Raw genomic sequence first — 13,239 nt, forward strand, 5'->3', positions numbered from 1 at the left:
TGATTAAATCTTGTGCCATCCTCCTCTGTCCCTCCTGGGATGTGAATCATCTCCTTGTCCAGAGTATCGGCGCTGTCTTCCCTACCTGCCCATTAGTCACTAGTAGCTGTCTTGATTATCAGATCAACTGTCGCAGTGCTTGTTTTCAAGTAAGTAAGCCTTATTTTTACCCTGTAATGGCTCCAAAGCTCAAGAGCAGTGATGCTAGCACATTGTTATAATTGTTCTATTGTATTACTAGTGATTGCTGTTAACCTCTTATTGTGCCTAATTTATAAATTAAGCTTATCACAGGTATGTACGTATGTATAGGAAAAAACATAGTGTCTAAAGGGGTTGTACTATCCAAGCTTTCAGACATCCAGTGGGCATCTTGGAAGGTGTCCCCCTCAGACAAGGGACGACTACTGTACATACAAATTGGCATTCTTTTCTATCTCACTTTGTGTATTAGGCAGATGTTCCTGCAATAATGCTGTGTAACAAACAACTCTGAATCTCAATGGCTACAGCAGTGAGTTATTTCCTGCTCAGCTTCGCTGCTGTTCAGCTGCTTTCAGCTGGATTTGGCTGAGCCAGTTGCATTCCACACTCTGGGGTGGGGTCCAGCCTGCTCCACGTATCTCATTCTGGGACCCATGGGTACCCAGCACAGGCTTTTCTTGTAGCAAGTGGTAGAAGTGCAAGAGGGCAAGCCACAGCACATAAACATATCAAAAGCCTTTGCTTGCAACAAGTCCACTCGCATTCCCTTGGCCAAAGCAAGTCACACAGCCAGGTTCAATATCAATAGGGAAGACAAATAAATGCCATCCACAGACCATTGCAAGGAAGGGGAAAGAAAGGGGGGAAGATTATTATATGGACAAATAATATAGTCTGCCACGCTCTACTACTCTATAAGCCCCTCAACAGAATGGTCTTATTTGTTCCATTTTTCCAATGCCAAGTATCATGCTAGGCATATAGGAAATGCTGCAAAACCATTGAGTAAAACCATACTACCAGCTTTTTTTTCTAAACAAGGTATGATTCTACTCTTTCAACTTTGGCAACTTTGGACCCAGAAGGATTTGGATTTGAATCCCAGCACTCTCACTTTTTAGTTCAATGACTTCTGGCAGTAATACCGATAATAGTAAAAATCATAACTAATGACATTTCTTAAGTGCTTAAGAAGGGTTAAGTGCTTAAGAGTGCTGTGAAGAGTTTTTGGTTCATAATGTCATTTAATCTCCAAACAAAACTCTCCCCATGTGGTTCAGTAACTTACTGAAGGCCACACAGCTAGAAAAAGGTGGAGTTCTATTATATTACCCCTACATATGAAGTTAGCCTCCTCTGTAAAATAAGGCTAAGCATAAACACATTCACTTCGTAGACTTGTTATTAGGTTGGTTTAAAAGTAATCACGGTTTTCGCCATTACTTTTTGTGACTACCACGATTACTTGTGCACCAACCTAAATAGATTAATTGAAAAGACACATGTAAATTATCTGGCCCAGTGAATGTCATACTCTGGGCCCTCAACAGATATTACGTCCTTTTTTTTTTCATTTTCATATCAATTCTGATTCTTGCTGCCCAACTTGATGAAAACTTTCATCAGGATCTGATGTTCAAAAGCCATTAATTAGAGTCTTGTTAAACCTACAACACTCAACCTCTACGAGCCTAACAGGCCCCTGCTGAAATCTCCTCTGAAGTCAACGCATCAGCAGTGGATTTCTAAAACTCTTAGGAAGTCGTTTTGACTTGCTCAGAATTTCTCTTGGCTGCTGAATTATTTATGTGCCTTGACGGATTCTGAAGTCAGCCTCCCCCGTAGGAGGTGGGTTTATATGAGGCCTGGAACAGTCTGATGTTCCAGTCTAGAAAGTGGTGAGTGAAAGCAAGCAAGCAGATGGCAGAAGATTTGCCAAGCGACCTGTGAGGCATGAAGCCCAGGAGAAGAGCGGGCCGCTCAAAATCTGCTCAATGATTTCAAACGCTCAAAACAAGCTGGAGGAGATTGTGTCTCTAAAACATGGGACCTTTCCTTTGGAGGAGATGGGGTGAGAGAAGAGGGAAGGAAGAAATGTTTAATAAGTACTTACTACGTGCCAGACACCTAAGATATATAATCCTATTTGATCCTCACAAAAACCGGGCCTGGATTCTCTCTATTTTACCGGCAAGAAAACTGAGGATCAGAGAAGTGAAATAACTTGAGCACATTTTAAAAGATAAGTTCTGGGCAGAGTGTGGTGCCTCACGCTGGTAATCCCAGCACTTTGGGAGGCCAAGGCAGGTGGATCACCTGAGGTCAGGAGTTCGAGACCAGCCTGGCCAACATGGTGAAACCCCATCTTTACTAAAAATACAAAAAAACTAGCCAGGTATGGTGCCATGCACCTGTAGTCCCAGCTACTCAGGAGACTGAGGCAGGAGACTCGCTTGAACCCAGGAAGCAGAGATTGCAGTGAAGAGCCCCTGCACTTCAGCCTGGAAGACAGAGGGAGAAAATAAGATAAAATAAAATAAAATAAAATAAAATAAAAGGTAAACTCTGGTATTGAGAATGCCAAAAATACAAGGCTAAAGATGAGCTGAGCAGGGGATTTGAAGATGTCAACAAGAATGTAATTGAAATGATTGACCATGAGGGACAGGCTAAAAAAGGACAGATGTTGAGATGAAAAGAGACTGTCAACCTGGGAGAGGGCTGGGTGCGGTGACTCACACCTATAATCCCAGCACTGTTGGAGGCTGAGGCGGGCAGATCACTTGAGCCTAGAAGTTCGAGACAAACCTGGGCAACATAATGAGACCCTGTCTCTAAAAAATAAAATGAAATAATAATCCAGGCATGGTGGTATGCACCTGTAATCCCAGGTACTCAGGAGGCTGAGGTAGGAGGATCACTTGAGCCCGGGAGGTCAAGGCTGCAGTGAGCCATAATGACACCACTGCACTGCAGTCTGGGACATAGAGAGAGACCCTGTCTGTCAAAAAACAAACAAACAAACAAACAAAAACCTAGGAGAGGAAAAAGGGTCAAGCTCAGAGAACAAGTATAGAATGAGGGGAAGGGAGTGGAGAGGGTGGAAAAAAGAGAGGATGTGGTAAGAGTAAGCACATGTCCCGGGGAGCAGTCCCAGGAGTGCCCTTGCATGGTCAGTCGTGAACACTTGCACACGTCCCCACATTGCACAGGAAGACACACTGGATGCTTGCAGGCATTCTCAACATTCTTTGAGCTAGTTTTATGACACAAGATGGCAGGTATCTTGTCCTCCTTCCTCTTTCATCTCTTCCTGAGGCTCCTGTATTAATTGTGAAGATGAGTTTTTTAAGGTCATTGGAATTTTATTATTTTATTATTGGAATTTTATTAGTTCCATTTATAAGCAAAAAAGCAGACTTCAGGCTTACTGGCAGAGGTGGAAAAAAGAGTAAAGAAAATGTTGCTTATTAACAGTGAAATGAGAAACATGTCAATAATCTCCCACAGAAATGACTTAATGGCTCTCAGGAGGAGGCAGAGAAATAAATTATAGCTTACACAATGGCACATGAAGCAGCCAAAAATTAAAATGTGATATCTCTTTTTTTTTTAACTGACAAGTAAAAATTACATACATTTATGGTTTCCAGCATGATGTTTTGATGTATACATATGTGATGGAGTGGATAATCAGGCTATTTAACATACGCATGACCTCACATGCTTATCATTTTTTGTGATGAGAACACTTAAAATCTGCTCTCTTAGCAATTTTCAAATATACAGTGTATTGTTATTAACTGCAGTCACTGTGCTACATGATAGATCTCTTGAACTTGTTCCTTTAACTGAAATTTTGTGTCTTTTGACCACATTAATTTCATTTTTTGTTTGTTTTTGTTTTTTGAGACAGAGTGTCACTCTGTCACCTAGGTTGGAGTGACAGTGGCATGGTCTTGGCTCATTGCAACCTCCACCTCCCAGGTTCCAGTGTTTCTCCTGCCTCAGCCTCCCAAGTAGCTGAGGTTACAGGTGTGCAGCACCATGCACAGCTAATTTTTTAATTTTTAATGGAGACGGGGTTTCACCATGTTGGCCAGGCTGGTCTCAAACTCCTGACCTCAAGCAATCTGCCCACCTTGGCCTCTCAAAGTGCTGGGATTACAGGCATGAGCCACTGCACCTGGCCCCAACACTAATTTCCTTAGTGCTTACAGAAATAGCATGGTTTCCAAAATCTATTACGAAGTTTAAAAAAATCAAGGTGCAGATGAATGTGTATGTGTATAAAAGACGGTGAAAATACGTGATATGGAGTATATAACATAACATTCTTTTTTATGCACACATTATCCCTGAAAGGATATATGAGTAACCTGGGCAGGGGGGTGAGGGGAAGGGGAGGTAAGGAGCCATTTACCAGATTTTCAGCCTAACAGAACAGTTCAGGCAGATCCTTGGTGTCCACAAAGGATACCACATTTTGTTGGATTTGGGGACTTTGGTTGCCAGACACTGTGGCTCGATGTAAATATGCCAAAGTGCCCTTAGACATTATGAGCCCACCGTGTGGTACCCTCTCTGCTACCCCCACCCTGAATCTGATTTTGTGTTAATTTTGGGTGGGCACCTTGGAAGTTTGCCCCTAGATTTCCTCCAGATTCCATCCCATGCATGTTTCCTTTTAGCTGATTTTGCTTTGTACCTTTCACTGTCATAAATCATAGCCCTGAGCATGGCTATATACTGAGTCCTCCGAGTCCTCTAATGAATGGTTAAACCTGGAGCTAGTCTCGGGAACCCCGAACAGATACTAATTGATGCTGTTACAGATAAATGCCAAGATGTCAGAGGCTCAGCACGGTAGTTATTGATGTAAAGATCGATGACAGTGTTCCTGAGGGAGTAGGTGGTCTTCTCCCTGGTCCTTCAGGGCTCGGATGCCTTCCATCTCGAACTCTGCCTTCCTCTAAGGCCTCTGACTCCTAATTAAGTTTGCAAATGAAAAAAGAAACTGTGGAAAGAATATGAGCCCTTCTTAATTTCCCCACATTGGCCCCAGGATGACACACATCACCCCATCTACCCAAATTCCATTGGCAATCACCAGGCATAGGACCTCACCCAATGCAAGGAGCTAGGAAATGGGGCCTCTGCTCAGTGGCTGCTCTGCAGTAGCTCTTCGCGTGGAAGGAAAGCGTGGATCCTTGATGACTTACAGTAGCCCCACAGCAGATACTTACTATGAACCAACTGTATACCCAACTTTATACCAAGTGCTATTGAGCAGCCCAAATAAGTGATATTGTTCTTGTCCATGTGCAGCTTGACATGGAAAAGGGGATTGGTCACCCCAAGGATGAGGAGGCAAGGTCCACTTTTTTCTGGGAAGTCTTCTTTCCTCCCAGACCACTTCCTCTGTGTTTCCATAGTAACTGGTGATGAATCCTCTCCTAGCACTCATCGCAGTGCATTGAAACTTTCCACTTTCTTGTTTGACTCTCCTACTGAATTGTAATATTTCTGAAGTTGCAAATTCAGTTGTCTTATTGGCCAGCATGTAACCCCAGTGTCCAGCACAGATCCTGCCACATCCGAGATGTGCAGTGAATCCGCGAATGAATAAATGACTGAGATGGTGAGATGCAGTGTGGCACCAGGCGCGAAACGTTACTCAAACCTTCTTATCTCTGGGACTTTGCAAAAGTTACTGAACTTCTCCGAATCTCAATTGCTCAGAAAAATACCAAATTTCAGGGTTGCCATGAGGATCCTCTGAGATTAGGAATGTGTATATAGCACCTATCCCTGTGCTAGGCACATAGTAAATTTGATTAAAATGGTATTTGCTATTAACATAAATTATAGCCAATGGGAAACCAATTTCAGCTTCCAGATATATTCTTGGATGGAAGTCACAGAAATTAACAAAAGTGGCCAAATCCTGTGCACAAAGTGATGAGAGGGAGGAGTTTTGGAGACAGCACTTCGTTTCATAGTGGGATCTTCCTGGAAGGACAAGGGGACTTCCTTCTCCTGTCCATGACAGAGTGTTGGATTCATGGTTCTCAAAGTAGTGCTTATTCTCCCAGGGCTTCACAAGATGTCAAACTCATCTCACACCTTGAGTTACATTCTTCAAGATAGAGTTCTGACTCCTTTATTCACTCATTCGCATAGTAATTTGTAGAGTGTCCACTTGAGCCAAGCACTGAGGACAGAGAGTAATGAACAAGGAAGACCAAGCCTCTCTCTCCTGAAGCTTACATTCTGGTGAGGAAGACAGACAAAAAACGGATAACTGTAGCAGACGGAGACAAGGAAAAATAAGAACTTAGGCTATGTCCTGGATATATATACACGCTTTCTTCAAGATCTGCAGCCTCCAGGTAAACCGTTGTTAAATCTATTACACATGTCACCTCTAGTGGTGCCATCTGGCCTTCAATGATGATTTTATAATTAACGCACACATGCACAGACACACAGGCACACAGTGACACCCAAAACTTCCTCTCATATACTATTCCCAATTGGTCTACTTTCTATTTCACGATTATCTAAGCCTCTAGTTTTTGACTTTCTTTTTTAAAGCCATACAAAGCCTTTTTTTTTTTTTCTAAACTCTATGCTAGGAAAGCCTGAGTGTGAAAGCTCTTCCCTGGTTGATGAGGGGCCCCCACTTGCTCAGCCTCCCCCAGGCTCCCTGATGTTGCCCTGACTTCCATCAGAGAACTCAAGACTACAAGGAGTGCAGTTTGAAAACCGTGGGTGAATCAGTAGTAGAAACCTGGCAATGAAGTTAGAGTCTAGTTCAATAGACAGCCTCATGGATAAGGAAAAACCAGCAACCCACAAAGGCTAAAAGTGAATCCGTGTGAAAGGGGGTGGTGGAGAGTCTTCAGGAAAACTGTTCTGATTGTAAATGCCCCAGGGAGCCAGTGTCGTGTTTGGCATCTGACTCCACGGCGTCTACACCAGCCCAGCTTCTCTTGCATTGTTCTCAGTGAGGACATCTCATGTGGGGTTCACCTTGCCCTGGATTTCTCAGTCTTTGACCCCCTTATCTCCGGTGATCTTTTCCTCTACTTGGCCTCAGTCACACGCTCCCTTTGCCATGTGGCCTTGTTATCACCAAAAAACTGCTTCTGCTCCACCTTTTCAGCATGTTGGCTCTTGAAAATACCTTGTCTTCTCTTTCTGTCACACCCACCAAATAAAACTCCAACTCCAGATAACCCATCCATCCTTCCTGTCCTTCTTTGAACTCATTCAGATGAACCTGACTAAGGAAAATCTCACAGTATAGCAGAGAGAACCGTAACTCAACACAGCCTCTGATGCCACATGGTAACGTAGACCACTGGCTTCCCCATCCTGAAAATGAATTCACAACTTCTCACACCTCACACCTCTATGCTTTCTTCCTGTCCTCCAGCTCAGCTCACTGTTAGTGACCTTGTCTCATTCCACTGAGAACGTAGAATTAGCCACCTTCTCATGTCTACAAGGTGAGAGCTCCCTCATTCACCTGTCCTAAGTGCCACACACCTGTCTCCACCTCTTCCTTCCATCCTATCCCCATGAGGATGTGTTCTCATGGCTCTTAAAACCAATCTCTGTGGTACCCTTCTCAGGGATTTTGGCCCTTTATTATCTACTGTTATTCCTGGGGCTTCAACTTCTGTTTGTTTTGGTTTTGAAACAGGGTCTCACTCTGTCACCCAGGCTGGACTGCAGTGGCATGATCACGGCTCACTGTAGCCTTAATCCCCCTGGCCCAAGTGATCCTCCCACCTCAGCCTCCCAAGTAACTGAGACCACAGGCATGTGCCACCATGCCCTTCTTCTTCTCCTTCTCCTTCTCCTTCTCCTTCTTCTTCTTCTTCTTCTTCTTTTTTGAGACAGCGTCTTGCTCTATCGCCCAGGCTGGAGTGCAGTGGCGCAATCTCTACTCACTGCAACCTCTACCTCCCGGGTTCAAGCGATTCCCTCAGCCTCCCCAGTAGCTGGGAGTACAGGCGCCCGCCCCATGCCCAGCTAATTTTTGTAGTTTTAGTAGAGACAGGGTTTCATCATATTGGCCAGGCTGGTCTCAAACTCCTGACCATGTGATCCGCTGCCTCGGCCTCCCAAAGTGCTGGGATTACAGGCATGAGCCACCGTGCCTGGCTTCAGCTTCTGGATTCTCCCTGGGGTCATTCCCATCATCCTACAGATATGTTCTGGACTCTCTCTCATCAAGCAAACAGCAACAAAACTCTCCTGACTCCACCCGCTTCATCTGTAGCTCAGGCTCCCTCCTCTGAGCGCCAGACATTTATCTGTGTGTGTGCCTTGGTGCCGTCTCCACTAGTACGTCCAGAGGCACATCAAACTTAGTACGTCCAAATCAGACTTCTCGATTTTCTTCTCCTTACCTGTTCTACCTACAGTTTTTCCCATTTCAGAAAACACCAATCTGTGGCTCAGGTCAACATCCTAGGAGTCATTCTTGATTCCTGGGCTTCTCACTGTGCTCCTGTCTTCCTTCATTCAGTTCTTCACACAGCAAAGAAAGCATTCTTTTTTTCTTTTGTGTTAAAAGTGGAAGAACAGACATCCTTGTCTTCTTCCTGATCCTACGAGGAACGCATTTAGTCTTACACCATTGAGTATGGTGTTAACTGGGGACTTTTCCTAGATGCGCCTTATGAGGCTGAGAAGAGTCCCTTCTGTGCCTTGCTTGTTGAGTAAGTTTTTTATCATGCAAATATGTTGAATTTTATCAAATATTTTTTTCTGTGTCTATTGAGACAATCCTGTGGCTTTTGTCCTTTACTCTTGATGTGGGGTATTACATTAGCTGCTTTTCAAGTTATACTGGCCTTTTTATATACCACTCTGTCCAGTTTTTTTGTTTGTTTTCTTTTTTTGAGATGGAGTTTCATTCTTTTTGCCCTGGCTGTAGTGCAATGGCGTGATCTCGGCTCGCTGCAACCTCCGCCTCCTGGGTTCAAGTTATTCTCCTGCCTCAGCCTCCCAAGTAGCTGGGATTACAGGTGCCCGCCACCACGCTCAGCTAATTTTTGTACTTTTAGTAGAGACCAGATCGCCATGTTGACTAGGCTGGCCTCGAACTCCTGACCTCAGGTGATCTGCCTGCTTCTGCATCTCAAAGTGCTGGGATTACAGCCATGAGCCACTGTGCCTGGCCTCTGTCCAGTTTTCTAAGTGTTATGTTCAGGGGTTTGCATTCCAAAGTGTTCCTTCTGAACAAATGAGATGACATCACTTCTCTGCTTTAAACTCTTCGGTGGATTCCCACCGTACTGTAGAGGTCCCCTTTGGAATTCGGCCAAAGCTGCCCTCTTTGGGGCCTTTGTGCAACGTCACCCCTTTGCTCTGCTCCCAGCCCAACTCCTTCCCTGTCGCACTTTCCAGCTCTCTCACTGGCTTCTCCTGGGAACAGTTTCTAATTAATCCCCTCCACGCACATCCTCTTCTCAGGTGCCTCTTGTTCAGATCAACCGCCATGCAGGAGAAGCATCTCTGGTCTCCTCAGCCCTCCCACACCCCAGCCCCCTCGCCCTAATTGAGCTCTGTTGATTTTCCCGCAGGTGATTTATGCCCTGAACACCCGCCAGGATGAGGCTGAGGCCAGCATGGAGGCGCTGCGGGAAGCGCACCAGGAGGAGCTCCAGAATGCGGTGGCAGAGACCAAGGCCAGGCTCCTGCAGGAACAGGGCTGTGCAGAGGAGGAGGCGCTTCTCCAGCGCATCCAGGCCCTGGAGAGCGCCCTGGAGCTGCAGAAGAGGCTGACGCAGGAGGCGCTGGCTGAGTCGGCCTCCTGCAGGCTGGAGACCAAGGAGAGAGAGCTGAGGGTGGAGGCGGAGCACGCCGAGCGGGTCCTCACGCTCTCCAGGGAAATGCTGGAGCTCAAGGCTGACTACGAGAGGAGGCTCCAGCACCTGATGAGCCACGAGGCTCCCCCGCGGGGCCGGCCGCCCCAGGAGAGCCCTGATACCAAGTCAGAGCCAGGCCAGGGCCCAGAGATGCAGGAGGTCCTGCTAGAGGTGCAGCGGCTGCGAGTAGAGAACCAGCAGCTGAGCAAGGACTACGCCCGCAAGGCCGAGGAGCTGCAGGCCACCTACGAGCGGGAAAACGAGGCCATCCGGCAGGCCATGCAGCAGTCGGTGAGCCAGGCTCTGTGGCAGTGGCAGGAGAAAGAGTCGGACCTCCGCAAGAACTTCCAGGTCCAGGAGTCGGCCCTGCAGGCTCAGGTCCGGAAGCTGGAAGGAGACCTGGAGCACAGAGGCCGCAAGATAAGTGACCTGAAGAAGTACGCCCAGAAGCTGAAGGAGAGGATTCAGGTAAAGCAGCATCTCTTCTTACAACCCCTAGGGGGATAAATCAGCAGGGCTGCTTATTGTGAACCTGCTATAGGTCAGGCAATGTGCTAAACACTTGCTTTTTAAGGAGGTGAGCCCTATTATCTCCATTGAATTCAACTACATTCGTTCCACACACAAAAAATAGATATATATTCGTTTGTTTGTGTATTTTTGAGACGGAGCCTCACTCTGTCTCCCAGGCAGGAGTGCAGTGGCGTGATCTCAGCTCACTGCAACCTCCACCTCCCAGGTTCAAGCAATTCTCCTGCCTCAGCCTCCCTAGTAGCTGGGAATACAGGCGCCCACCACCAACCCAGCTAATTTTTGTATTTTTAGTACAGGCGGGGTCTCGCCATGTTGGCCAGACTGGTCTCCAACTCCTGACCTCAGGTGATCCACCTGCCTCAGCCTCCCAAAGTGCTGGGACTACAGGTTTGAGCCACTGTGCCCCGCCTACAGATATTTATTGAACACTGACTATCTGCCAGGCCCAGGACTATGGGCAAGGGACACATAGTGAGTTAGACTTGGTCCCTAACATTGGAGAACTTGGAAACCTACAGTCTATAGATGAGAAGCTAAGACCGAAATTGAGAGGCTTAAGGACTAGCCTACATTGGCACATGGCTAATAAGTGAACTCAGGTCAGCCTGATTCTATAAACCCCTGTTCGTTTCACAGCAACCTGCCTGCCCTAAAATCCCCAGGACTTTGTGTTTATAGAGAGCAGGATCATTGATGATTCAGTTATGTGAGCCCCACAAAAGCACAGAGCCCCATCTCTAAAAGTAGAAGCAGTTAACATTTCTAACATTCCCTGAGCATTTTTTTTTCTAACCACTTTATCTCATTTAATCCTCACTAAAGGAAGACCAGAGGATGAGGAGGGATTTGATGAGCCCTGGGTCACTGAATTCCACAGACTCAGGGCTTCTGCTGTGCAATACCTGCCTTTCAGGTCTGATGGCTATTCTATGTACACAGGATGTCTCTATACAGAGCTATAACCAGAGAAATGGGACCCTTGCTGTCTGTTTAGGACCTGGATGTGCAGCTTAAGGAGGCTCGACAGGAGAATTCGGAGTTGAAAGGCACTGCAAAAAAACTTGGGGAGAAGCTGGCTGTTGCCAAAGACAGAATGATGCTGCAGGAGTGTCGTGGGACCCAGAAGACAGGTGAGATGCCCTGGAATGATTTCCTTAAAAGACCCAAGGTTAGCTGCCAGCTTGGTCTGGTGCTACTGGCAGCCTTACGCCTGCTAAGGGAGCAGAGAGGAGGGGCAGGGCTGCTTGATCTGACCCATCTGGTGGGTGAGACCAATCTCTGCAGGGTACAGGTGAGCTGATACCTACAGCTGCCTCACCTGGATCTGGCTCAGGTTGGACATCTAAAAGGTATGATGTGAAAGGACCCCTTGCCCCCAAAAATTTCCCCACCAGGCTCACCACAGTGCCTGAAATTCTTAGCACTGACTCCCTTCACCCCCTACCACTTACACAATGCTTTATGCTTTTAATATCATTTAACACAATTATGCTATTGAGTCTTTCCAATAATTTTGTGATAAGTATTGTCCATCTGGTTGGGCAGATTGATGGTAGCTCATGCCTGTAATCCCAACACTTTAGGAGGCTGAGGAGGGAGGGCCACTTGAGCCCAGGACTTTGAGACCGGCCTGGGCAACATAGTGAGACTCTGTCTCTATGAAAAAATAAAAATTAAAAAATTAAATACAGGCCAGGCCTGGTGGCTCATGCCTGTAATCCCAGCACTTTGGGAGGCTAAGGCAGGTGGATAACCTGAGGTCAGGAGTTCAAGACCAGCCTGGCAAACATGGTGAAACCCTGTCTCTACTAAAAATGCAAGAAAATTAGCCAGGCGTGGTGACGGGTGCCTATAATCCCAGCTACTTGGGAGGCTGAGGCAGGAGACTCGCTTGAGCCCTGGATGCAGAGGTTGCAGTGAGCCGCAACTGGGCCATTGTACTCCAGCCTGGGCAATAACAACAAAACTCGAAAGAAAGAAAGAAAGAAAGAAAGGAAGGAAAGAAGGAAGGAAGGAAGGAAGGAAGGAAGGAAGGAAGGAAGGGAGGGAGGAAGGAAGGAAGGAAGGAAGGAAGGAAGGAAGGAAGGAAGGAAGGAAGGAAGGAAGGAAGGAAGGAAATTAAATACAAAGTATTGTCTTGAAATTTGGGGCTCAAGTGATCCTCCCACCTTGGCCTCCCAAAGCGTTAGGATTACAGGTGTTAGCCACCACACTCAGCCCAAAAAGTATTGCCAATCTTTCATGTTACAGATGAAGAAATAAGACCAAGAAAGGATAAGTGGCTGGCTCAAGGTCAGCCAACTGGTTGGTGATAGAGCTCTTGCTTGTGTCCAAAAATATATGATTCTAAGTGCCTTCCCCTAGGCCCCTCAACAGAAAGCTCCTGACACTGGGACACAGTGTCAAAGGCACAAAACCTGGGAGCTGCCTTCAGGGAGCTCATGGGTCTGTACCTTACAGCCCACAGCATGCTTTGGTATCATAGACATGACCCAGGCAGCAGACGAATAACGTGCATGGGAAAGAAGCCACCACGGGAAAGAAAGGTGCAGAGAAGGAGAGGTACTAGTTCTGGAGAAACCAGAAAGGTGCAGAGAAGGAGAGGTACTGGTTCTGGAGAAACCAGAAAGGTGCAGAGAAGGAGAGGTACTGGTTCTGGAGAAACCAGAAAGGTGCAGAGGAGAGGTACTAGTTCTGGAGAAACCAGAAAGGTGCAGAGAAGGAGAGGTACTGGTTCTGGAGAAACCAGAAAGGTGCAGAGAAGGAGAGGTACTGGTTCTGGAGAAACCAGAAAGGTGTTGTGGATTTCGAGCAGAGGTCTCAAAAGTGGTAC

At 46.5% G+C, this 13,239-nt stretch overlaps 1 protein-coding gene across 1 annotated transcript in view; it reads left to right on the forward strand.

Annotated features, from left to right (window-relative positions):
• FAM184B (family with sequence similarity 184, member B) overlaps positions 1 to 13,239 on the forward strand; it is a 172,952-nt gene that overhangs the window by 71,311 nt on the left and 88,402 nt on the right. Inside the window, exons 2-3 of the mRNA XM_011969491.1 lie at positions 9,588 to 10,340; positions 11,401 to 11,536. Coding sequence (XP_011824881.1) covers positions 9,588 to 10,340; positions 11,401 to 11,536 — 889 coding nt within the window. The remainder of the gene's footprint in view (positions 1 to 9,587; positions 10,341 to 11,400; positions 11,537 to 13,239) is intronic.

Source organism: Mandrillus leucophaeus, unplaced genomic scaffold (genome assembly GCF_000951045.1).
Source record: "Mandrillus leucophaeus isolate KB7577 unplaced genomic scaffold, Mleu.le_1.0 Scaffold894, whole genome shotgun sequence".
Taxonomy (NCBI): domain Eukaryota; kingdom Metazoa; phylum Chordata; class Mammalia; order Primates; family Cercopithecidae; genus Mandrillus; species Mandrillus leucophaeus.